General features: G+C 54.8%; 1 protein-coding gene across 9 annotated transcripts in view; it reads left to right on the forward strand.

Moving 5' to 3' along the window:
• COL13A1 (collagen type XIII alpha 1 chain) overlaps window positions 1-22,254 on the forward strand; it is a 166,427-nt gene that overhangs the window by 88,083 nt on the left and 56,090 nt on the right. For 8 of the 9 annotated variants that reach the window (XM_047760409.1, XM_047760405.1, XM_047760406.1 and 5 more), the window contains 9 exons: window positions 3,133-3,168; window positions 3,994-4,020; window positions 4,643-4,669; window positions 9,748-9,774; window positions 10,848-10,874; window positions 12,993-13,049; window positions 18,262-18,369; window positions 20,667-20,693; window positions 21,428-21,463. In XM_047760409.1, the coding sequence (XP_047616365.1) occupies window positions 3,133-3,168; window positions 3,994-4,020; window positions 4,643-4,669; window positions 9,748-9,774; window positions 10,848-10,874; window positions 12,993-13,049; window positions 18,262-18,369; window positions 20,667-20,693; window positions 21,428-21,463 (372 nt within the window). The remainder of the gene's footprint in view (window positions 1-3,132; window positions 3,169-3,993; window positions 4,021-4,642; window positions 4,670-9,747; window positions 9,775-10,847; window positions 10,875-12,992; window positions 13,050-18,261; window positions 18,370-20,666; window positions 20,694-21,427; window positions 21,464-22,254) is intronic. The other variant, XM_047760410.1, reaches the window with a different exon arrangement.

Raw genomic sequence — 22,254 nt, forward strand, 5'->3', positions numbered from 1 at the left:
TGCTGGGACAATTGACAAACTGTTTAGAAAAGGGTAAAACAAAAAAAGCTTAAAAAAAAAAAAAACTGAATCTCTACCTCACTTGTTATACCAGAATAAATTTCAGGAGTTCCCATTGTGGCTCAGCAGTAACAAACCTGACTAGCATTCATGAAGATGCAGGTTCAATCCCTGGCCTCGCTCAGTGGGCCGAGGATCTGGCAGTGCCATGAGCTGTGGTGTAAGCTGCAGACATGGCTCGGATCCTGTGTTGCTGTGGTTGTGGTGTAGTCTGGCAGCTGTAGCTTTGATTCAACCCCTAGCCTGGGAACTTCCACATGCCTTGGGTGCAGCCCTAAAAAGCAAAGAATAAATTTTAAATGAATAAAATACTTAGATGTTGGAGTTCCCATTGTGGCACTGTGGAATCGAATCTGACTAGTATCTGTAAGGATGCGGGTTCAATCCCTGGCCTTGCTCAGTGGGTGAGGGATCCGGTGTTGCCGACTAGGAACCCTGAGACTTCGGGTTTGATCCCTGGCCTCGCTCAGTGGGTTGAGGTGAGCTGTGAGTGTAGGTCGAAGATGCAGCACGAGTCCCAAGTTGCTGTGGTGTAGGCTGGCAGCAGTAGCTCCCATTCGACCCATAGCCCGGGAACTTCCATATGCTGAGGGTGCAGCCCTAAAAAAAGGAGGGAAAAAAAAGCAAAAAAATACTTAGATGTGGAGTTGTCTGATGGCCTGTAGTGGTTAAGGATCCCGAGTTGTCACTGCTGTGGCACAGTTTCGATCCTGGCCAATGAACTTCCACATGCCTCAGGCCTGGCTAGAGGAAAAAAAAAAAAAAAAAACTTAGATGTAAAATATGAAGGCTTATACTATAAGGCCTGAGCAAACATTTATAATCCTGAACAGAGGAAGGCTCGTCAAAGCATGACATAAAACCCAGCAGCCCTAGGAAAAGATTGGCAAGTTTATCGACATAAATATAGAACGTCCATATGGTAGAAAATATACCATTGAAAAGAGAAATGCCAAATGGGAAAGAATGTTGGCAACACGTCTAACTCTCAGTTACTCTTCTTGACAAAGAGCTTTACTCAACTCAGTAGGGAAAAGATAAACAACATAGTAGGAATTACTGGTAAAGAATACAAACAGGTAAAGTTCACAAATACATAGGACCAGTCCATAAACATTGGAAGAGATGTTCACCTTCAGCGGGGATGTGAAGAGATGGAAAGTAAAAGCCAGCCGCGAGCCTCTCCAAGGGCATCATCCAGGCTCAGCCTCTCCTGGAAGGAGAGTCCCAGTTTCCATTTGGGCAATGACAACATTCTTCCCAAGATCCTTGAAAAAGCCTTGGTTAGCCCGGATTTGGCTCGGGGCTGGAGAACTGTGTCCTCTACCAGGGCCGGCTCTGTAATTAGCAAACCATGTGATTCTTTCTACCATGTAAACATCATCCAGAGTGGGACTTGAAGAAGTTTCTTGGAATCGTCTCCTCCTGACCTTTTCTTCAGGCGTCTCAGTATTCAGCGTAGCTGAAAGTTTACACTGGGAGGTTTCCGGGTTTTCTCCTCAGGGCTATTCTTAGCATCACTTATCCTTGAGAGGAGTGAAGCCTGGGGCCCTTCTGGTACATGAGTGGCATCTCCACCCTCTTGCCCTTTTGGATGCTTGCCACCAGCCCATCCTGCACCCGCAGCATACAGCAGCTCACTCCCTGCAGGACCAGTGCACCCACCCTGACGGCAGCACCCCCATGCTACCCAGCCATGCCCCCGAGCAGAGGCCTCTGGGCACTCATATCCACAGCTTCAAGTTAGACCCAAGCAGTCTGGAGATGTTTCAGGTTTACAGCAGATGGACCCAGAGAAATCTTCCTCTGGGTAGGGTCTGCTTCTGAAATGACTACTTGGCTACTTGGCAAGGACAAACCTCCATCGAGCCAAAGGTATATTGGATCAAAAGCAACCTTGCTTTGTTCTGGGAGTTGACAGTGTTATCCTCATCCTGTAGATGAGAAACGGAGGCACAGAGAGGTTTAGCAATTTACTCAGAGTCACACAGCCCCTCGGTGGTGGTGGAGACAGGATTAGAACTCAGTCTGCCAGACTCAAAACCCCAAGCTTGGGAAGAAACTGGGCCATCTTAATCAAGGGGAGACGCCAAGCTGAGAGCCAATTGTGTGGAGGATGTTGCGTCCAGGGAAAGGCAGGTGAAAAACTGAGGTGTCTGAGCAGAGGGTGGATGAGAAGATGAGGCGGAAAGGAGCTCAGTAAGATGGTGAATTGGGATGAGATTGAGGATGACCTTGAATGATATGCGAGCAGAAGAGGGCGTTTGCTGGTTCTCGAGCAGGGGAGAGGCAGGACCCATTTTCTTAGTTCTCCATCACCCTGGATCTTCTGATCAGCCAGCCCCACCCTGAATCTGTGCAGCCTCAGACTTTTTCTAACCTCTGCCCTTCTCCCTTATCCTGAATCTGGATCTTGAATCACTGGGCTGTGGCCAGTGAACCTGCTTCTAATCCGCAGCCTGAATACCATTCTGTGTTGCCCTCTGCAACCCTGGAGAAAATGGCCATGATGGCTCTGCATCCCACAAAGATTGGCAGACCCAGAGATTGCCCAGCCAGGAGAGCCCTGTTAGCCAGGGTGAGAGGACAGTGAGCAGTCACACCTGTTCGGGCCTGAAAACACATTCCAAAGGCCAAGTGCTGATACCTAAACAGTCCGTTGATAAGCGGCCGTGAGCAATGACCATCCAGTGGAAAGACTTAAGCAATCACAGTCCAGGGGTTCAGGGAGCTGTGGCCCGAGTCCTCACCATCCTTGCTCTCCATCCCCTGTTGACATGCAACATTCAGAGTGTCCGGGCACTGAGGAGCTCTGGGAACCACTTCCCAGAGAGGCCCAAAGGATGCTGGACACCCGCTTTTCCCTTCCCCACCCCCAGTCCCTGGAGGAATTTGCCTACAGTGGTCCATCTCCATCTCTCTCCATCCGCCCTCCCAGCCGGTGCCTCCCACGGCCGATCTCAGAAGAGTGGGAGGGAAACCATGGATCCTCTGGGAGCCAAGATGAACAGGGACTAAGTTTTGGTTTCCTCCCTTCCTTGCCCATCCTCACTCCTCTCCTGCTCTTTTCAGGGTCAGCCGGGCACACGAGGTTTTCCTGGATTTCCGGTAAGTGGAGAGGACTGGAGGACTGTGTCCCTGGCAACCCCTGGGCCTGGCTGGGTGAAACTTCAGGCAGAGCCTGCTCTCAAGCTCCTCTTGTCTTTCCAAACCCCGGGTCAGTAAGAAGCCTCTCCTGCAGCCTTTCATGGAGGGCCACCCAGGAGAGCAGCCCAGCACTTGGCTCACAGTGCAGGACCGGGCAGAAATCAACACAGAAATAGAGGGGCAGCAGGACAGGAGCGGGCTGTGATGTCACAGGCCAGCCAGCCTGGCAGGGCACTGGAATGTGGGCCAGATGATGCTCAGCAGGGGGGCAGGGGAGCCACCTCCAACCTGGCTTTGAGAGCAGATCCGCCTGGGGGTGGGGGGCAGGGAGGGGGCGCAGTCAGGTGGCCACCTGGGTGTCCTGGGCACACTGTCAAAGACCTGAGACAGATTCAGAGAGCAGGGCAGGGAGCAGTGAGCCCCCTTTCCTATAGGCCTTGGTGCTGGCCAGCTGTGCTTTCCAGAATCTCACCATCCACTCTCCACCCTCCATGGTGACTGCCACCCTTCAAATTCTCCCTCGTGCAGGTCACCAGGCGGGTGGCATTTCCTTCACTCCTCTCCAAGACCCCTCGTGGAAGATTCCATTACTCTCAGCCCTGTCTTGGAATGGGAAACTGAGGTGTAAGCTTACCTATGGTCTCATAACTGCAAGTAATCAAACAGAGACTTGAACCCTAACTTGTTAAGGTTCAGAACCTGTGCCTTTAACCACCGGCCCGGGCCACCTCTCTGCCAGGAGACCTGTGATGCTCGGTCTTTATTGCCAGTCTCTTTCTCTTTCAGGGTCCCATTGGGCTGGACGGCAAACCGGTAAGTTGACCCTCCCGGGCCATGGGCTCCTCCCCCTCATTCTGTTCAGGTCAAAACCCAGGGTCGCTTAGTCCTTCTGTGAGACCTTGACTCCTTGGAAAAAGCTTCAGATAAAACTAATATTCTTGGGGTGGAAAGTCATTGCAATGGGAAGGGGAGGAGGGAACATAGGAATGAGTTGCCCCCACCACAGTGGGACTCCCCTGGGCATAAGTCCACAGCCGCCAAGCTGTGCTCTCAGCTTCTGGAGCAAGAACAACCCCGGTGCTTCCAGGGCCTCCTAGAAGGGGCTGGCAGGGAGTGAGGCAGGAGGCAGCAGCAAGAGGAGAGGAATGGACAGCACAACCCGGTAATTCTGAAAGGAGCCTGGACGCTAGTTCACACCTTGCCCCTCAGCATCACAAGGCACCTCCTGTGTTCTCCTCGGGGTCTCGCATCCCAGCTGAGCCCCCATACTCACACCCAAGTCCACATGGAGGCTGCTTCTGGTCCAGAGCTCTTCTCTGTTCATTTCTATCCTTTTGACTTGGCCCCAGACACGGACATTCATGGGAGGAGCCGCTTGCAGCTGGGGCCGGGAGGGGTGCTTCTGGGACTGGCACTCATGCTCTTCTCCTTCCAGGGCCGCCCCGGACCAAAGGGAGAGATGGTGAGACCCAGCTTTCCTGCCTTCCCTGAGGGGTGGGATTGGCCTGGCCCTCAGGGGCCACACAAGCACTGCCCGGCAAAGGGGGCCAGGCCACCAGAGGAGTTCCCGTTGTGGCTCAGTAGGTTAGGAGTCCAACTAGTCTCCATGAGGATGTGGGTTCGATCCCTGGCCTCACTCAGTGGGTTAGGGATCCGGTGTTGCTTCAAGCTGTGGCATGGGTCAAAGATGTGGCTCAGATCTGGTGTGGCTGTGGCTGTGGCTATGGCTGTGGCCAGCAGCTACAGCTCCAGTGTGACCCCTAGCTTGGGAACTTCCATATGCCATGGTTTAGGCCCTTAAAAAAAAAAAATGATAAAAGGCAGGGAGAACACCAGGGACAGTGGGAGGGGCTGCCCCACGGCCACTCCCAAGCTGCCTCCCCCAGGTCCTCACTCAGCACAGGGAAGAGAGGTGGGCAGGGAGTGGGCTTTTCTACCTGAAGAGTGAGGAAAGGGAGGTCCAGAGAGCACCTGTGCTTGGTCACTGTCACATGGAGTTAGAGGCTAGTGTTCCCAAACGCCACTCGGATGAGCTTGCAGTCAGCCCTCACACTGGGGCCGAGGGGAGACCCTGAGCCTGATTTCCTAGCCCTCCCAGCCCTGGGCAGCCCAGAACCACAGGCGCTCCTGCCCCAGCTGGGCACAAGGCAGACCTGGAGAAGACCACTGTCCCCACCTTCTTCCTGGCCACCTCCCATCTTCTGCAGGGCCTTTTAAAGTTTTTTTCTCTCTACTGTCTTCGCCAGGCCACTCCTTCCAGAAGGGAAAGCCCCCCTGTGCCCTGCCCCTTGCAGGGCCAGCCCCTCCGGGGGAAGGGGCCGATCTCAGATGGCCATTGAGAGCAGATGGGCCAGCCCTGGGCTGGGGTGCTTCCTGCCTCCCAAATTGGTCACATCTATGTTGTAAGGAGCCACCTCCTGGGGCTGGGGCTGGGCTTTGGGCTGGGCAGTGACAGCAGCATGGCAGGCCCCCGTCCCCATGTCCAGCAGGCTCGGGCTTGTGCCTTGTTCCAAGTGCAGGTATGAGGATACCCACATGGGGGCACCGCCAGAACCCTGCCCACTGAGGGACGTGGATGACAGTGGAGGGAAAGGAGACGGGAGAGTGTCGGCCAGGAGACCCAGGCTCTAGCACCAGCTCTCCCTAACTGGCCGGAGGACCCGTGGCAACTCAGCTCCTTCTGGGCCTCAGCCTGTCCGCTTGACTCAGACTCAGCTCATGTTTACTGAGGGTTTTCTCAGGTGGGCACAGCCTACATCCGGTACCTTCGTTATCTCACCTCATCCTCAGCATCACCCTGTTCTCTGGGTCCTATTAGTGTCCCCTTTGACAACTGTGGAAACAAGCTCAGAGAGTCTGAGTAACCTGCCTGAAGTCACACAGCTAGGGAGCATCCAGAACAGGATCCAAACCCAGTTCTCCAACTCCTTCCGTCCACCTTTCCCTGCCTTTCTCTCTCCTTGTCTCCCTCTCTCTGGCCCTCTCTCCCTGACTCCTTTCCTTTAACCTGTTTTCATTGAATAGCTACAGCATGCTGGGTACTGAGCCAGGTGCTGGGGCTACAGATGGGAGTGAGAAAGACACCATCCTTGCCATCCCATAGCTCATGGTCCGGTAGGGGAGAGAGACATTCAAATAATCTCTCATGTAATTAACAAATTGCCCCTGCCATCAGTGCTGGGGAAAGGCAGCACCCGCTAGCCTGAGAAACCTCAGTGAAACAGCCCCTCATCCCAGCTGAGGGTCAGAGAGGCTCTCCTGAGAAACACACCTGAACAGGGTCCTAAGGGGGAAGAGAAAAGGGGACAAGAGGGCCCATTCTGGTCATGGGAGGACAGCATGTGCAAAAGCCCTGAAGCAGGAAAGTCCTTAATGTATCCAGTGAACGAGAAGAGGGGCAGTGAGGCGCTGGGGAAGTGGGCAGAAGGGCTACATGGAATCCAGTTTTCCCCAGCAGCTTCCCTCGCCATCATAGTCACCTCCACTGCAAACGCATTTCTCATTGCCCCTACCCGGTGCCAAAGCTGCCATGTCTACGCAGGAGGTGATGGAGACGGAGGCAGGAATCCACACCTATGCTGCCATTGCAACAGAGGCTTAAGGGGTTCGGATGCCAGGAGTTTGGGATGCTTGTCCCCTCAGCCCTTCCCCTCCACCTTCTTCCCCTCCCTGGGGGCCTGATGTCCAAAAGGTATAATCGTGGTGGTCATCAGCTGGGCACTGCTCTGTAAACCTCATACAGCTTATCCCCTCCACAAAAGGAGACCAGGAGGCACAGAGTGGTTGAGTATATTGCCCGAGGCTACACAGCTCCTAAGTAACAGGGCTGGGCTTGAGACCCAAGGGGAAGGATCTAACCCCTCCACCAGGTCTCCTTTGGCTGCCAGAGCCCTTTGTTTGGAAAGAAAGGGACACTTTATGGGGTTCCTTTTCCTGTCGTCCCTCTGCCCCACTCCCACCCACTTAATCACCCATGAGTCTTCCCTGTCTGTTCCCAGGTCAGAACTAACTTGGGGGCAGGGGAGGGGAGGGCCAGCCCTTCTCCTGTGAGCCCACGTCAGTGATAGAGCCCCCATCTGCCTCATGGTCATCCATCAAAATCCAGCAGGCTACAGAGCCATTAGGCTCCTGTTTGGCTTGGCGCGGGGACCCCGAGCTATTAATTCAACACGCTGTCTAGTGTAATTATCTTGGCCTGCTTATCATCAGTCCGACTCCCTCTCCCCTCCCCCTCCTGATGGCTTCCCCTCTGCTGGGCATCCAACATAGGGGGCTGGGGCTCCGCCTCACGTGCTTAACCTGTGTCCTCATCTGGCAACAGGGTGAGGTGAAGACATCTGTGCCCCGCCCACCTCAGAGCAGCCCCAAGAACCTGATGTGACGTGTAGACAGGATTGGAGTTCCCACAAGTGGCATAAAGGAGAACCAGGACTCTGAATTCACTTCTCATCCCACCTCTTGCAGGGCGGGAGGTGTTACTTCACGCCAAGTGCTTAGAACAGAGCCTGGCCCAGAGGGTGCAAGACAGGCCCCCCAAGCTGGCCCATCACCTTTGACCTGTCCTAAAGGGGCAGCCTTGAGAGCTAACAGGTGCTGTGGATTGTTGGAAATTATTTAAGAGAAATCTGAGATTCAAGCTGTTGACAATTAATTGAAATAAAACTGCGGGATCAATGAAATACCTCTGGGGACTGGGCCACCACTTGGGACGTCTGGACTCAATCCTCCAAGTCTCTGCAATCCCTAACTGTGGTGTCATTCTTCTGGGCCCTGGCCCTCCCTCTCCCATCAGACTCCTCCCTCTGTCCCGGAGAGGGTAGCCTGTACCCCTGCAGTCTGGTTCCCTGCCCAATGCATCATCTTCTGTTAAACTTGACACTGAACACTTGGTCAGCCACATGGGCTGGGGTGCCACACAGATTGGCCCAAAGGCCACTTGTCCCTTCCCATGAACCTCCTGGGAATTTCCCAGCTTGGTGGTCAGTCCAACTGGCACGTTGGGCACAAAAGAAGGCTTTTCTCCCACCTAAATGGACCTGTCCAAGGGAATCCTGCCTTCTTCCAGTCCCAAAGAGACCGGTCCAGAAGGTGGCTCCTCACAGGTTCTCAGGGTGGTGGCAGACAGGAACCTCAGGGCCCTAGAGGCTGGGGCACTGCCAGTGGCTCTGGCCAAGTTTAGAGGCCCTGCCTCCCGAGGTTCAGCTCAGTTCAGGGTGTGTGGCCGAGTGGACACAGCTGGACCTTCACTGTCCCAGTGCCACAGCTCAGTGAGCTGCTGGGCCTTGTCTCCATCACCTCCTCCAGGAGACAGAGTGACACTGGTGCCTTCCTCTCGGGCCAGCGTGAGTATGAGCTTAGCGCATTCCAAAAAGCCTGTCTCCCAGTGGGTCCTCAAAACAAGGTGCACCACCCTCCCCAACCTAACACAACCAGCCGAGCATGAGGCTTCCCCAGCACCGGGCTCTGGTCAGGCGCCTGAGAGAGCCAGCCAGACACTGTGTCCTCCTCAGAGAACCAGGGTCCACTCTGAACCCAGGCTCCTTTCTCAGAAAACTTGCTACGACGCCCTGGAAGGAAACCCCAAGGCCCCTTAGGTTCCTCTGAAGAGCCCAGAACATGGCTTCAGTCAGTCACCCACTTCCTGCTGCCTCTCTTTCACCAAAGCTTCCTCTGAAGCCCCTGACGTCTGCTGCGCTGCCCCAGCCCCGTGTCTCCAGAAGCCTCTCTGGCTCAGTGGGGGTGGGTGCAGAGGCCGAGGAGGGCAGGAGTTAGAATGTACATGTCTCCTGGAGGCTTTCAGCTCTGTGTGGAGGTGGCATGAATGAGCAGGGCGTCCCACGTGGCACCCCCTTGACGTGTAGCTGAGACTACACAAATGCTGGTGCAGGAATGAATGAAGGATGGTGTGTGTTCTTCATCACAGCTGCCTGCGGGGGAGCGGGGGGCACACCTTGGCACGTCCACGGGTGACTGAAGAAGTTGGGCCACACCAGCTGGAACATCTCGGGCACAGGAAGGCCAGGCGTGGGTGGCCAAGCTCAGCCATCGGGGCTCCAGGCTTTCCAAAAATTTCTTGCACAATCCCCACAGGCCTGCATCTCTGGTTCTGCCCGCCTTCTGTGTGCCACTGACCTGTATGTGTTTCCTCCCCACAGGGCCTGGCAGGTTCCCCAGGATAGCTGCTCAGTACCTCGCCCCAGTTCTCCCCAGCATAGAAGCTTTGGGCCCTGAGTCCTGATCCTCACTTTCTTTTTTTTTTTTGGCTTTTGTCTTTTTCGGGCCACGCCCATGGCATATGAAGGTTCCCAGGCTAGGGGTCAAAGCGGAGCTGCAGCTGCCGGCCTATGCCACAGCCACAGCAATGCCAGATCCAAGCCACGTCTGTGACCTACACCACAGCTCACGGCAACACTGGATCCTTAACCCACTGAGCAAGGCCAGGGGTCAAACCCGCAACCTCATGGTTCCTAGTTGGATTCGTTTCCACTAGGGGAACTCCCTGATCCTCACTTTCTAACTCTCATTTCCATTTCTTCGTAGGGGCCTCAAGGACAAAAAGGAGAAAAGGTAAGGCCAGTGGAAGCGTTCTAAGATTTTTATCCTAGGAAGCAGCCTTCCAACAGGTAGAAAGGATTATTTTCAAACTTCAGTTTTTATCAACAGAATCACGGGGTTGCCCACAGCCTAGGTGTCCACTCTTCCCGTCCAGGGGGGTATGAAGGAGAGAAGGGAAGTGCTCTGGGTGGCCCTTTACCTGTGGGAGATGATTGCCTGGAGCCTGGTCCCTCATGGCCTCTTTCTCTGCCCAGCCCACCTGCCACCCCCATGGTATTTCCTGACCACTGCCGGGAGCCTCTACAATTTCTATTGTCTTTTTAAGGCCATACCAGCAGCACATGGAAGTTCCCAGGCTAGGGGTCTAATCAGAGCTGTAGCTGCCAGCCTCCACCACAGCCACAGCAACATGGGATCTGAGCCGCGTCTCTGACCTACATCACAGCTCAAGGCCACACAGGATCCTTAACCCACTGAGCAAGGCCAGGGATGGAACCTACATCCTCGTGGATACTAGTCAGGTTCTTAACCCACTGAGCCACAACAGGAACTCTAAGCCTCTAGGATTTTGAGGTGTCAGTTTGTAAAGCACTTACCTGGCCCCCTTCCCAACCCCTACATTCTCTTTCTCCTTGACTTTCTGATGGCGGCTCTGCTGGGCTTGCTCCCAGGTGGAATGTGCTGGGACCTGGCACCTCCAGCTCAAAGAAGTTGTCTCCGAGGGCCCCGTTGCCCACAGCCTGTCTCAATGTCCACTCTTCCTGTCCAGGGGCTCCTATTCAGGGCTGTTGGGTGGACCCATCCAGAGGGCTGACCTTTCCAGAAGATACAGGCATAGATACATGGCAAGTGGTGTGTGGCAGCAGAGCCCTGCCCCGGGCTCCAATGGGGATGAGTTCAGGCAGGCCCTTCCCCCACGAGGGAAGGATTTAGTTCTCCTGCCCCTAGGAGCTCAGCCCAGGACCAGAGCGGGGCTGGCGGGTAATGCATGTGGGTGATGTGTCCCCAAGTCCTGAGCTTGCCCCCAAGGGACAGTCCCCCCACCGCCCGTGCCTAATCCTCTTCTCCTTTCCTCTCACCCCCAGGGTCAGTGTGGAGAGTACCCCCACCGGGTAAGTGAACCCCCAGAACTGCTCCATCCCATGGGCTCAGCCCCCAGCTCTCTGCTCAGCAGCCAGTGAAGGTGGCCGCGTATGTGGCCAGCTCCTGGGGGTGTGCCTGGGGGTCAGTGTGTGTTTGTGCAGAGCTGGTCTCCAGCCCTCATGTCTGCCCACTCATGTGTGTCTTTGTATATCTGCCCCTGAACTGGCTGGGCCTGTGAACCTGCAGCAGGTGTGTATCTGGAACTCCGCGTGCCTGGCTGTGGCTCCTCTGCATGTGGTCTTCGATGTAAGGCCATGTAGCTTGTGTCTGACACCCTACCCAGTGTGTAGTGTGTGTGTGTGTGTGTGTGTGTGTGTGTGTGTGTGTGTGTGTGTGTGTGTCTGGCTGGCTGGCTGCCTGCCTGCCCTGGCCAAATCAGAGGGACTTTAGGGTTAGTCATTATTTCAGATGACCCAAACCTCCATGGTGGGAAATAATAGGAGCCTGACTGTATCAATTAATTCAAGGATAAAGTCTGTTTTGCCTCTTTAAGAATAAAGGGGAGTTACTGTTGTGGCTCAGTGGTAATGAACCTGACTCGTATCCATGAGGATGCCAGTTTGATCCCTGGCCTTGCTCAGTGGGTTGAGGATCCGGCATTGCCATGAACTGTAGCATAGGTCACAGATGAAGCTCAGATCCGGCATGGCTGTGGCTGCGGTGTAGGCTGGTGGCTACAGCTCCGATTCGACCCCTAGGCTAGGAAACCTCCATATGCCACGGGTGTAGCCCTAAAAAAAATAAATTAATTTAAAAAAACATAATAAAGGAAGGCCCTCCAAATGGGGCAGGGGATTCAGGGCTGGGATGCTCTCCTTTTCTCCCCAGCTCCATCCTTTCCCTCTCCACCCCAAGAAACAGAGCCCAAAGCCTGCTTGGTCCTACTGGGAACTCTCAGATGTGTGTGCCAGCATCAGAGAGCCATTCTTGGGGGTTGAGGGGGTGAAGGTGCCTCCTCCAGCAAGAGCCCCAATGAGCAGGGACTGGGACCCCCCCCCCATTTTGTGGATCAACCTTGCCACTCTCAGCCCCTGGCAGTGGGGCGGGGATGACAGGCATCTTTAGATGCCCATCCCCCTGCCATGGGCTTCATTACGCCCACACACAAGGTGTGCCCGCCCCCTACCCCGGCCACCACAGACAGGGAGATTGAGGGAGCCAGGCTCAGACCTGACCCACCTCCCTCTGGAAGCCCAGTGGGAGGGCCTCGCTAGCAGGGGACGGCCACTCAGACTCTGACCCCTGGGTTCCCAGGCAAGGGAGAGGTCGAGAGGAGGGCAGCCTTGGGCATGAGCAGTTGGGGCCGGGTTAAGGCCAAGGCTGGGCAGGGGGCACAGGCCGGCAGCAGCACAGACAGAGCCAGCCTGTCGGTGGCATGTACTCCACAGAGGCAGGGGCCCTGGTGTTCCGGCCAGCCTGATCCTGCTACAATAATAGAAGGTCAGCTGTGTTTATTTGAAAGGATGGGCTCACGGCATTGTTATGTTACCTGAAAGAAAGACAGTAGCCCCCCAGCACAAAAGACAATACAACTGCAGACGCTTTAACTGTGTGTCATCAGCCCCTAGTGAACGTGGGGGGACAGGGGGAGGAGAGGGCTCTCGGCCCTTCAGCCCCACCGGGAAGAGGGACCAGACAGTAGGCGGGCAGAGCTAGAAGGCTCCAGAGCCCCTTAGCCATGGGCTGCAGGGAAGCCCAGGGTTATGACTGCACTGCTGTGGATATTAAGTCAGGCTGGGTGAGAGTGGATTTGGGGATCCAACTGATGGGCAGGGCAAGGCAGTTGGCACCCGGTGTCTTTTTGGAAGTGAGTAGGAAAGCCAGGTCCTTCTCGGGCAAGGGGTCTGTTGACTTTCTGAGGGGTCTATGGTCTTCGTGGGGGTGGCGGGCCATCCAACCTGCAAGATATAAGATCCAGGCTGGCCCAGGCCATTGTTCCAGCCTGCAACATCTCCAAGGAGGGGGTGGGGTTTGGGCAGTGGGTGGGCTGGGGTACCTGGGGACAGGGAGCAGGGGAGCTGTGTCTGAGTGTGGCATTCACTCTCCCCCATTGCCCTGTCTCCACCTCCACCCCCCACCCACATCAGGAGCACCTAAGCACCTCTCTGGCAGCTCTGCGCTCCAACCAGATAATTACCCTGAAGGTTTGTAGGTTCTAGAAGGCCTGCTGAGAGGCTTCCTGGACACAGAGCCCAACATTGCACGTCCCCAGGCCCCATATTGGGAGGGGTGGGGCTCTCGGTACAGCAGCTGCCTGTCAAAGCAGCAATGACCCAGAAAGGCCATGATCAAGCTCCCACGTCCTTAGCTGGCTGCATCCTCAGCCCAGGCGGCCCCCGCTTCTTCATGCTCATCCCAGCAGCCTCATGTGTTAAAATGCTTTCAAAAACAAGAGGTGGATTAGATGCCATCTTTGTTTTCACGTGGGTTCTAACCTCTTCCTAAAGCTCCAGTGAGTAGAGAGACTAGATGCCACAAGTTTCCAGAAATGAAAATTGCATTAGCCAGTGTGATTGCAACTTGCCTCCCCCCCAGAAAAGTGGTTGACCGTGCCGGAGACATCGTGGCCCAGGCTCTATTTTCCAAGCCCACCAGCCCCAGGGTGAGACCTCAGGAGCATTTAGCTGGCACCCACACTGGCCGCACCCTCTGCCCTCTCAGCCCCCTGGGAGCTGAGCTTGGCACTTGCCCAGACCACCTTCCCCAGATTCGCTGACACCAGTATTTCTCGTTCAACCAAAAAAAGAACCCAGAGGTCGCCGCACACTAGCCTGGCTTCAAGTACCAATTTAGCCGGGCCTGTGGCTCCCTAGCCTGAGCCTTGGTGTCTGCTCCCCTGGGCCCAGCAGCCTCTGTCCACCACCAGCGAGTGGCGGAGCTGGCAGTGCAACGTTGGGCTGTGTGTCAGGAGGCCTCTGCAGCCCAGCTTGGCCACCAAGGGCAGGCCCAGCCAGGGAGCACCCCTCTCCCAGTTGGGGAGTTGCTGGAGGCCAAACCCTGAGGGCCCTCCGCCTTCCAGGGAGGGGGGCCATGCAAGGGCACCTACGAGCCTGGAGCACCCATCCATGCCCTCCCTCCTGTGTGCCTCACGCTTGCTAATCTCTCTTCTCTCTTCCTCTCCTCCCTCCCTCTCGGCCACCCTGCCTTCCTGGTGGACTTTCGACTCCTTTCGACTGACCTTTGGCCTTTGCCCTCTGGCCTTCCATCTCATCTTTCTCCTCAGCTGCTGCCCCTCCTCAATTCAGTGCGGCTGGCTCCACCCCCAGTCATTAAAAGGCGGACCTTCCAGGTAGACACCTCCTTTGCCCAGACCACACGGGGCATCCCAGGGGTGGGCCAGACTCGGGCCCTGACAGCCAGGGCTGCAGGTGAAACCAAACTCTCACTCTTCTTCAGTAACCTTAAATTAGACAAAAATGGGCCCACAAATGATGCAGACATGGAAATACACCACGCCCAGGCCCAGAAGTCACAACAACTCCCTGCCATTACTACTCACAAAGCCACCAACAGCCATCCCTGTGTTCCAGCCACTGGGCTATGCATTTTGCAGGCCTGATTTCATTTAATTCTCTCAAAGATAAGGCATGATCATCCTTATTTCACAGAGGAGGAAATCAGGCTCAAAGACATTAAGTAAGTTGCCCACAGTCACACAGCTAGTAAATTGCAGAGCACCCAGGTTCTCTGCCTCTTACTAGCTGTGTGACTTGGGGCAAGTTACTTAACCTCTCTGTGCATCAGGTTTCTCTTTTGTAAAATGAGGATACTAACAGTTCCTACTGCAGATGCTTATTGTGTAGCAAAGCACTGGGAATGATTCCTGGCAGAGTTTAAGCACTATAATTAAATTGCGGCTCAAAGAGGTGAATTTGTGCCCCAGGTCAGGCAAGCAGCCAGAGACAGAATGGGAACTGCCAGCCAGGTCTTCAGACTCCACATCCAGGGCTCTCTCAGTTGGACTTCCAACCTTTATTTTTAGAAATGCAGGAGTTCTCTTGTGGCACAGAGGGTTAAGGGTGCAGTGCTGTCACTGCAGTGGCTTGGGTCTACTGCGGGCGCAGGTTCAATCCCTAGCCCAGGAACTTCCTCATACCTTGGGCAGAGCTGAAAGAAGAAAGAAAGAGAGAAGGAAAGAAAGGAAGGAAGGAAGGAAGGAAGGAAGGAAGGAAGGAAGGAAGAAGAAGGAGAGAAAGAAGAAGCGAAGGAGAGAACAGAAATCCACCCAGAAGAAAGAAATACTAGAGAGCGAGATCTCGATAGAGGAAAGCAGAAGACATCACGACCATCAACGACCCCGTACGCATGGGAGGGGGGAGGGAGTGAAAATAAGAATTCAATTGCTTAGCATCTGATCACTTGTAACCTGAGTTTGAGAAGCAAGAGAATTCACAGAGGAAATGTAGCCCACAACCAACAGGTGTAACCATTGTGAGCAACTGCTTCCTTCTTCCTGTCTTACTAAGCCAAGGAGGCTGGGATAGGAACAGATCACCAAGAACAAAGAACAAGAGACCACAGATGCAGGGATCCAGGCACAGGCATTGCAGCTTGATGCCAGGCCAGAAATTCCATGGCTGCCACCCGTGCCCCTAGCCTTCCTTACACTGGGGGTCAGAGGTTACCCCTGAGGCCACAGGGGTGCTGCTAGTGGCAGGGCTCCGAGATGCTCTCTGAAAGCCCCACAGCAGGACCGGGAGTCACCATCTGGCCTGACTCAGGAGCGAGGAGCCTAGGGGCCTGCATGTTCCAGCACCTGATTGAACAAGGCTGAAAAATCACTCCAATTAACAGCTAAAAATACAGAGGGACACGTGACGTGGGTGCTACCTGAGCCTACATATCCCGTTACACCAGCCAAATCCTCGAGAGCCTCCATGTGCTCTGAGCACTTACCCCAGCCTCGGGGGGCCAACTGGCAGCTCAGAGAGGCACCAGTCCCACCCCACTCTCGGCCCCCCACCCCACCCATGTCAGACCCTGTCCCAGGAGAGCTGAGTCCTTGCTCCCAGAGTGGCCATTTGCCTCAACCCACAGCAGCCACCTGCTGGCCTTAGTTGCACTAGCTGCTGCCTGCTGAGCCCTCGCTGGGTTCCAAGCCCTGTCAAAAGAATTCTCCATGGATTATCTCATGTAATCCCACACGAGCCACCCCGGCAGCGGAGGTCCCTTCCTCATCATCGCCACCTCCCAGGCGAAGAAACTGAGAGGGGCCGAGGCATGTCACTGCCTCCCTTTCCAAGAGAAAGAGGCGGGTGAGCCAGAACTTTCTGTGCTGTCCTGATCTGATTTCCAAAGTAGAGATGGAGGAACAAGAACCCTTGTCCTGCCTGCTGCAGGTTTTGCCTGGAGAATAGGGTTTTTATGCTGTCAGCCATCATGGGACGTAAAAAGGCTGGTCCATTTCCTCTCAATAAACCACTACTGATTTTATAGGCTCTGTAAGATGTTTCACATTGGGTCTAACATTAGGTGAAAGAGGAAACATTATAGGAGACATGATGCACTTAGATGGTTTTGGGGGTCATTTCCAAGGTGCAGAAAGTTGGACAGTGAACAGTTTTTGCTGGGGGCTTATTTGAAATGAACAGGAATAGTCTAGAGTTCTGAGTTGGGGTCCTGGCTCCCCCTCAATTCTCTGTGTGGCCTTGGTCAAGGAGCTCAACGTCTCTGAGCCTTAGTTTTCTGTTGTGTAAGGTGGGATGTGTGACCCATTTCTGCATCTGCCTTCTCCACCATGGACACTCAGAGCCCTCGGGCGACTTCTCAGAGGGTGTGGCCAGATGCGGCCCAGGCCCCAGAGTGGCAGCCCTGGTGGCATGTGCCCTAAGCTGTCCCATCTGAGAGATGGTTCAAGCAGATGCTTTTAAAATCTCAGTTCTTGTTCTGAGGAGCGTGCCCTCCTAGTTACGCTCCTCGTTTTCATCTGTGGAGTTTGCAGCAAGCATTGTCAGCTCTGTTGCTGAGATCACACCAAGAAGCGTGAGCCAGCCTGGAAGTCTGGCCACTGGGTCCCCCTACCTCCCAGCCTGGGGCTCTCACACCTACCAGGGGGTTCTGCTTTTGTTTTTCTGCAGGGATGGGCCCCTCAGTAAGAGCTGAGTCCAAAACCTCCCTGGAGAGATTAGAAAGTAACATGATGGGAGTTCCCATTGTGGTTCAGTGGGTTAAGAACCCGAATAGCATCCATGAGGATGTGGGTTCAATCCCTAGCCTCACTCAGTGGGTTAAGGATCTGGCATTGCTGTGCCTGTGGTGTAGCTGGCAGCTGCAGCTCAGATTCAGTCCCTAGCCTGGGAACTTCCATATGCCATGGGTGTGGCCCTTAAAGAAATGAAAAGAAAAGAAAGAAAATAACGTAATGGCACTGGTCTATATAGATCGAGGAGGACATGAGCTGACCTCCAGCCCCAGAGTCTGGGTCACATGCACCAGGCTCTCTCCTCCTCCTGAGGGAACACGGTCCCACCGCTACCTCCCTGGGCCCTGGGTCCACCCTGGGCACATGCATGGTGGGTGACAAAGGCTGGGCTCAGAGCAGCTGACTGAGGAGGGGGCATAAGGCAAAAGAGTAATAATAGCAACTCCAGAAGGGCATAAAGCACTTCACAGTTTCACAACGCAACCAAGCTAGGGGTCGCCGACTCACTGTCCTCTGAGGTCAAGCGCAGATCACACAAGTGACAGGCGCAGGCTGCATGCACAAAGGACAGGCAGGGTGGAGACGGAGGCACCAGAGAGCCCAGCTGATGGCTGCCCCCGGGAGTGGGGGCCCAAGCGGCCAGGGCTCCAGTTTTTCATCAGAAGCTACCAAGCCAAATTTTTTACATAAAAATCTCTTGCCTAATTGTGTGGCGAGCCAAACAAAATTCCACGGCCTCTGCCCTAAGGATCTCAGTCCATTCTTTGGGCCAGATAATCAAAGGCGGCCAAAAGCAGTGATAGGACACAAGGAACGGCTGTTGCTATTTGATGGCTGGGAGGCCAGGGCACAGAGATGGAGGACTCGCCCCACAGAAGGGGTGCCAAGGCAGGCCCAGGCCACGGGCCATCAGACCAGGCTGGGAGCAGACCTTCAGACTGGCCGCAGGCATCTCACCTGCCCCTCTACCTCCGCCACCGCAGCAGGGCTGTGCAGCAAGTCCTTCTGGAAGCCCCTCCTCCCGGGGCCTGATGTCTTGGCCTCTCCTCACTGCCACCAGCCCCTGCATGTAGTCACCACTGCAGCATCATCACTCTCACGCCACCGCCACCTCCCCCAGCACCCACGGGGCCTCACTGGGTGCATGGCACGGGGAAGGGAAGTGCTCCGCACCCCAGGCCTCTCTCGCTAACACTTCTTTCCGCGAACCTCAGGGTGAACAGGGCCAGGCTGGCATCCAAGGCCCGCCAGGGCCACCAGGCCCTCCTGGACCAAGTGGACCTCTGGGGCACCCAGGACTGCCAGGGCCCATGGGGCCGCCTGTAAGTACCCCTCCCACCCTCCACTGCCTCCTCTCCTTCAAGATTTGTCCCTAGATTTCTCTGGAAGCTTCCAAACCTTACATACCCAACAGGAGCCTGGGTCTCAGCCAAATAGGCAAGGCCGCTGGACATGGCTGGCCCCTGCAGGAGCTGCCCAGCCCTGTCCCATCCACCTGTTGCCCTTTGGTTCTGGGGCCATGTGCTCCTCTCCAGCCATCGCCTTCTGGGAGGAAACCATTAACAGACCTCCCCTCTTCCAGCCTCAGCTGAGAAGAGCTTGGGAAGAAGGTTCCCAGGGCCACTGGGATGATGGCTGCCCCCCAACCCCTGGGCTTAGGAGAACCCGAGTTGGGGGCAGTGGTTTCTATAGGAGGCAGCAAGGGAGCGTCCGGCCCCCTGGCATCTCTAAGGAACACGCCTTTGCTGGTGGATGTGGCTTTCACACTCCTGGGCCGCCTTCAAGCCAGGCTACACATCTGGTTGCCAGGAGGACCCTGCATGGCACCTGGGGATGGGACCACTTCCAGGAGGGGCCCAGAGAGGCCAACAGGCACCCCTCCGGGCAACACCACACTCAGGCAATAGGGTGTCATTTGTGTCCAAGCCCTGGCCAAGCTGCAACTCTTTCTCAGCCCAACTTAATGCAAGAAACCACCAAGGCAGCATTTGACAGGCCCCTGGACTTCTTCTTGGGAAAAAATGGGTTCACAGGAGCAAAGACTAATGACAGCAGTCAGTGGAAGGGCGGGGGTTAAAGACACGGTCTGTTTGATAATGTTTTTTCTACGTGGCTTTAAAAACAACAACAAAAAAAGTGTTCTTGTCTCTTATGACAAAAGCATCATATGTTCATTGTGAAAAAACTGGAACATAGACAAAGCATTAATTGCCTGCTTTCCCATATCCAGAGTTCCCCATCATTTACCTTCTGGAGACTTCTTTCCATTTTTCTCCTTAGGCTTATCTGCACATCAGCGTTTTCAGGTTGGTGATGTTCTGAAGAATAGATCAGTCTGTATCCTGTTATTCTTTTTTACTTTATGTCATAAACCGTGCCCTTTCCTATGTCAGGGGTCTCGTGATGTAGGTTTTAGGACAGCTGGGTCTATTAACAAGGCAGTTCATGAGTTCCTGTCTGTCATAGAATCCTTCACCATAAATGTCTGTGCCCTTCTCTGAGGCTCTCACAGCCATAGATTCCCAAAGGTGGAACTGTGGGGTCGGGGTGCCCCTGCCAAATAGTCTTGGAGGAGAATGGCCACATTCCTGGTCATTCAGCTTCACATCTGGGCCCTCAGCTGCCCCCGCTGCCAAGGCCGAGGTTCAGTGCAGGGTCCCCTTAGGTTGGGTGACGGCTCTGGCCAACCAGGGCAGCTGGCTTGGCTGGAAAGGGGTACAGCAGAGTGAAAACCTAACTTGCTAGGAGCCAGCTCTCCTGCTCAGCCTGATCCCCATAGCAGATTTTAAATATTTCCATGGCTTCTCCCCAGAACCCCAGGGAAGGAAGTTAATCTCACTTCCATGGGTGTCTAGATGGAAAAATGGAAAACTTGAAGAGAAGTGAAAGGAGGGAATCGAACCAAACCAATCAAGCTGAGAAAACCAAGAAAAGTGTTCAAAATTCCCTCCTTCACCGACGGGCCCCCTCCAAACACACTGGGCTCCTGATCACTGAACCCCAGCCAGGTGGTTTTCTTTGTTAGGTTGTTTATAAAAAACAAAACTAGAAAGCATGTTTTCAAACCAGCTGAAACAGGCCAGAATTGGGCATCGTGTTTTTCTCCAGCCCATGTTTTGTGGTCTCAGACCCACGCTGGGCCACGCTGGAGCCTGCCTTCTCTTGCCTCTCCCTGGGCTCCCACAGAGCCCATGCCACATCCCCACTGGCTGAGGGCACCCCGCAGGCTGGCAGGGCCAAAGGCGAACCCCAGGCCTTGCCAGGCAATGTTGGCGTTCCAGGGAGCGGTTCCAGTTAGGAGGTGGGTGGGTGGGGATTTGGACCAAACCACACTGTCAATTTCACATGATGCCACTGACCTATTTTCCAGCAGGCAAGCGCAGCAGAGATGCCCAAGGCGCCCACGTGGCTCCAAAGAGGGACATGGGCCTGTTGTCCCCATGTGCCCTCTGCAGGTTTCAGATACCTTTCCAGGACCCTCTAGATCAATCTCTAGCACGTCCAGAGCCCATTGCAGTCTGAGCACTACTCTGCTCCCAGCCTCCACTGTAGGCATAACCAGTCCTCACTGTTTGCCAGTGGGATCCATCTCCACTCACCTTCTTTCTTGCTTCTGCAGGGCTTATCTGGGCCTCCTGGACCAAAGGTGAGGGCCCTTCAGGGTGGTGTATCAAATGGGTGGAAGACTCTGTAGGAGGGAGGGGCAGGCAGCACTGAAGGTACCGAGTGAGGAGCCAAGAGGGATCTCAGCTGAGAGATGGGTCCTGAGGGCTCATTCCCAAAATGCCACCTGGGAATGGATTGGGTCCTGCAAGGATTGCGCTTTTGTGGGCTCAAGGGTGTAGAAGCTGCAGCCGCAACACCGCCCTCCAGAGAGCTTATGGTCTAATTGGGGACTCAAAGTTGGTGCCCAGGGCGCTGTCACGACCTCCCAATAAAAATGTTTCATAAAGGGGCCAGTACTGGAAAGGGCCTTCAGAGTCATTTGGTCTCTTTCAAAGCCTTACCTGGAAGCCCAAGATGTAAATCAGACTCTCCCTTTGAAGTTGGGTCCCTGCAGCGCTAGGGATGGGAACCCGGAAAGTACTGATCCCAGCCAAATATTTTACAAAAGCAGAAGCCCGAGCCCTGGGGGAATGTGCCTTGTCCAGGGGCCTCAAAGAATCGGGGGTAGAACCAAAACTGACACTCAAGTGTCCTCCCTCTCCATCTGCCTCTGCAAGGCTGGACATCCTTCTAAAGAGCTGGACAGTCTGTTATTGTTCCAGGGATGGCTGGAGGTGGAGGTCAGAGGGTTGGAATCATTGGGAGGAAGAGGAATGGTGATGTGAGGGCGTGGCGAGAAAACCACCGCCAATGGTCTTCTTCTCATTCCTCCAGGGAGACCCGGGGATCCAGGGCTACCACGGCCGGAAGGTAAGAAGGGGCACGGGGTGGACCCCACCCCCCAGTGACAACCCAAAGCGGGCTGTACCACCATGTGCTCAGGGTCTGGACTCAGTCGTGCAGCACCCTTTTGCACACACACCCAGTGGGAGCCTCAAAACTCTTTTTGAAGTGGACTCAACAGGGTTTCCTGTCTCCACCTGAGGGATGAGAAGGGTCAGAGCAGAATGGGTCTTGGGCAAATCAGTGGCCCCGCTGGACCTCAGATCAGGGGTGTGACCCCCACCAGGCCAGGTTCTCACCAGTCCCCTGAGAGCCTGGTAAGGTGGAGCCAGGGAAAGCTCCATGCTGAGCATGGCGGGGAATATGGAGGGGTCCAGCCCTGCTCTCTGGCAGCCCACAGGCCAGAGAGACAGGATTCCTGCACAGGTAGCCCTGGCAAAGGCAGACTGTGCTAAATGCCACCATCGCCAAGGCTGGGTTGATATGGAAAGTGGATGCAGAGAAATTAATTCTAGTTTGGGAGGAGTGTGGGAAGTCTTCTGGGAGAGGACAACCTCTGAGCTCAATCCTGGTGAATAAGTAAGTGTATTGGTCATCTGTTGCCGTGTAACAAACCTTCTCTAACTTACTGTCTTAAAAGGATTAATTCTTTTGCATGATTGTGGGTTGACCATCTGGGAGTTCTGCTGCCCCCTTTGAGCTCACTCGTGCAGTCACCTGAGATGATGGGTGGGAAGGCTCGGGGGACAGGCTGGCCTCATCCCCATGCCCGGAGTTGGAGCTGGCTATGGACTGGGTACCTCTGTTCTCCTCCTTGC

Source organism: Phacochoerus africanus, chromosome 15 (assembly GCF_016906955.1).
Source record: "Phacochoerus africanus isolate WHEZ1 chromosome 15, ROS_Pafr_v1, whole genome shotgun sequence".
Taxonomy (NCBI): domain Eukaryota; kingdom Metazoa; phylum Chordata; class Mammalia; order Artiodactyla; family Suidae; genus Phacochoerus; species Phacochoerus africanus.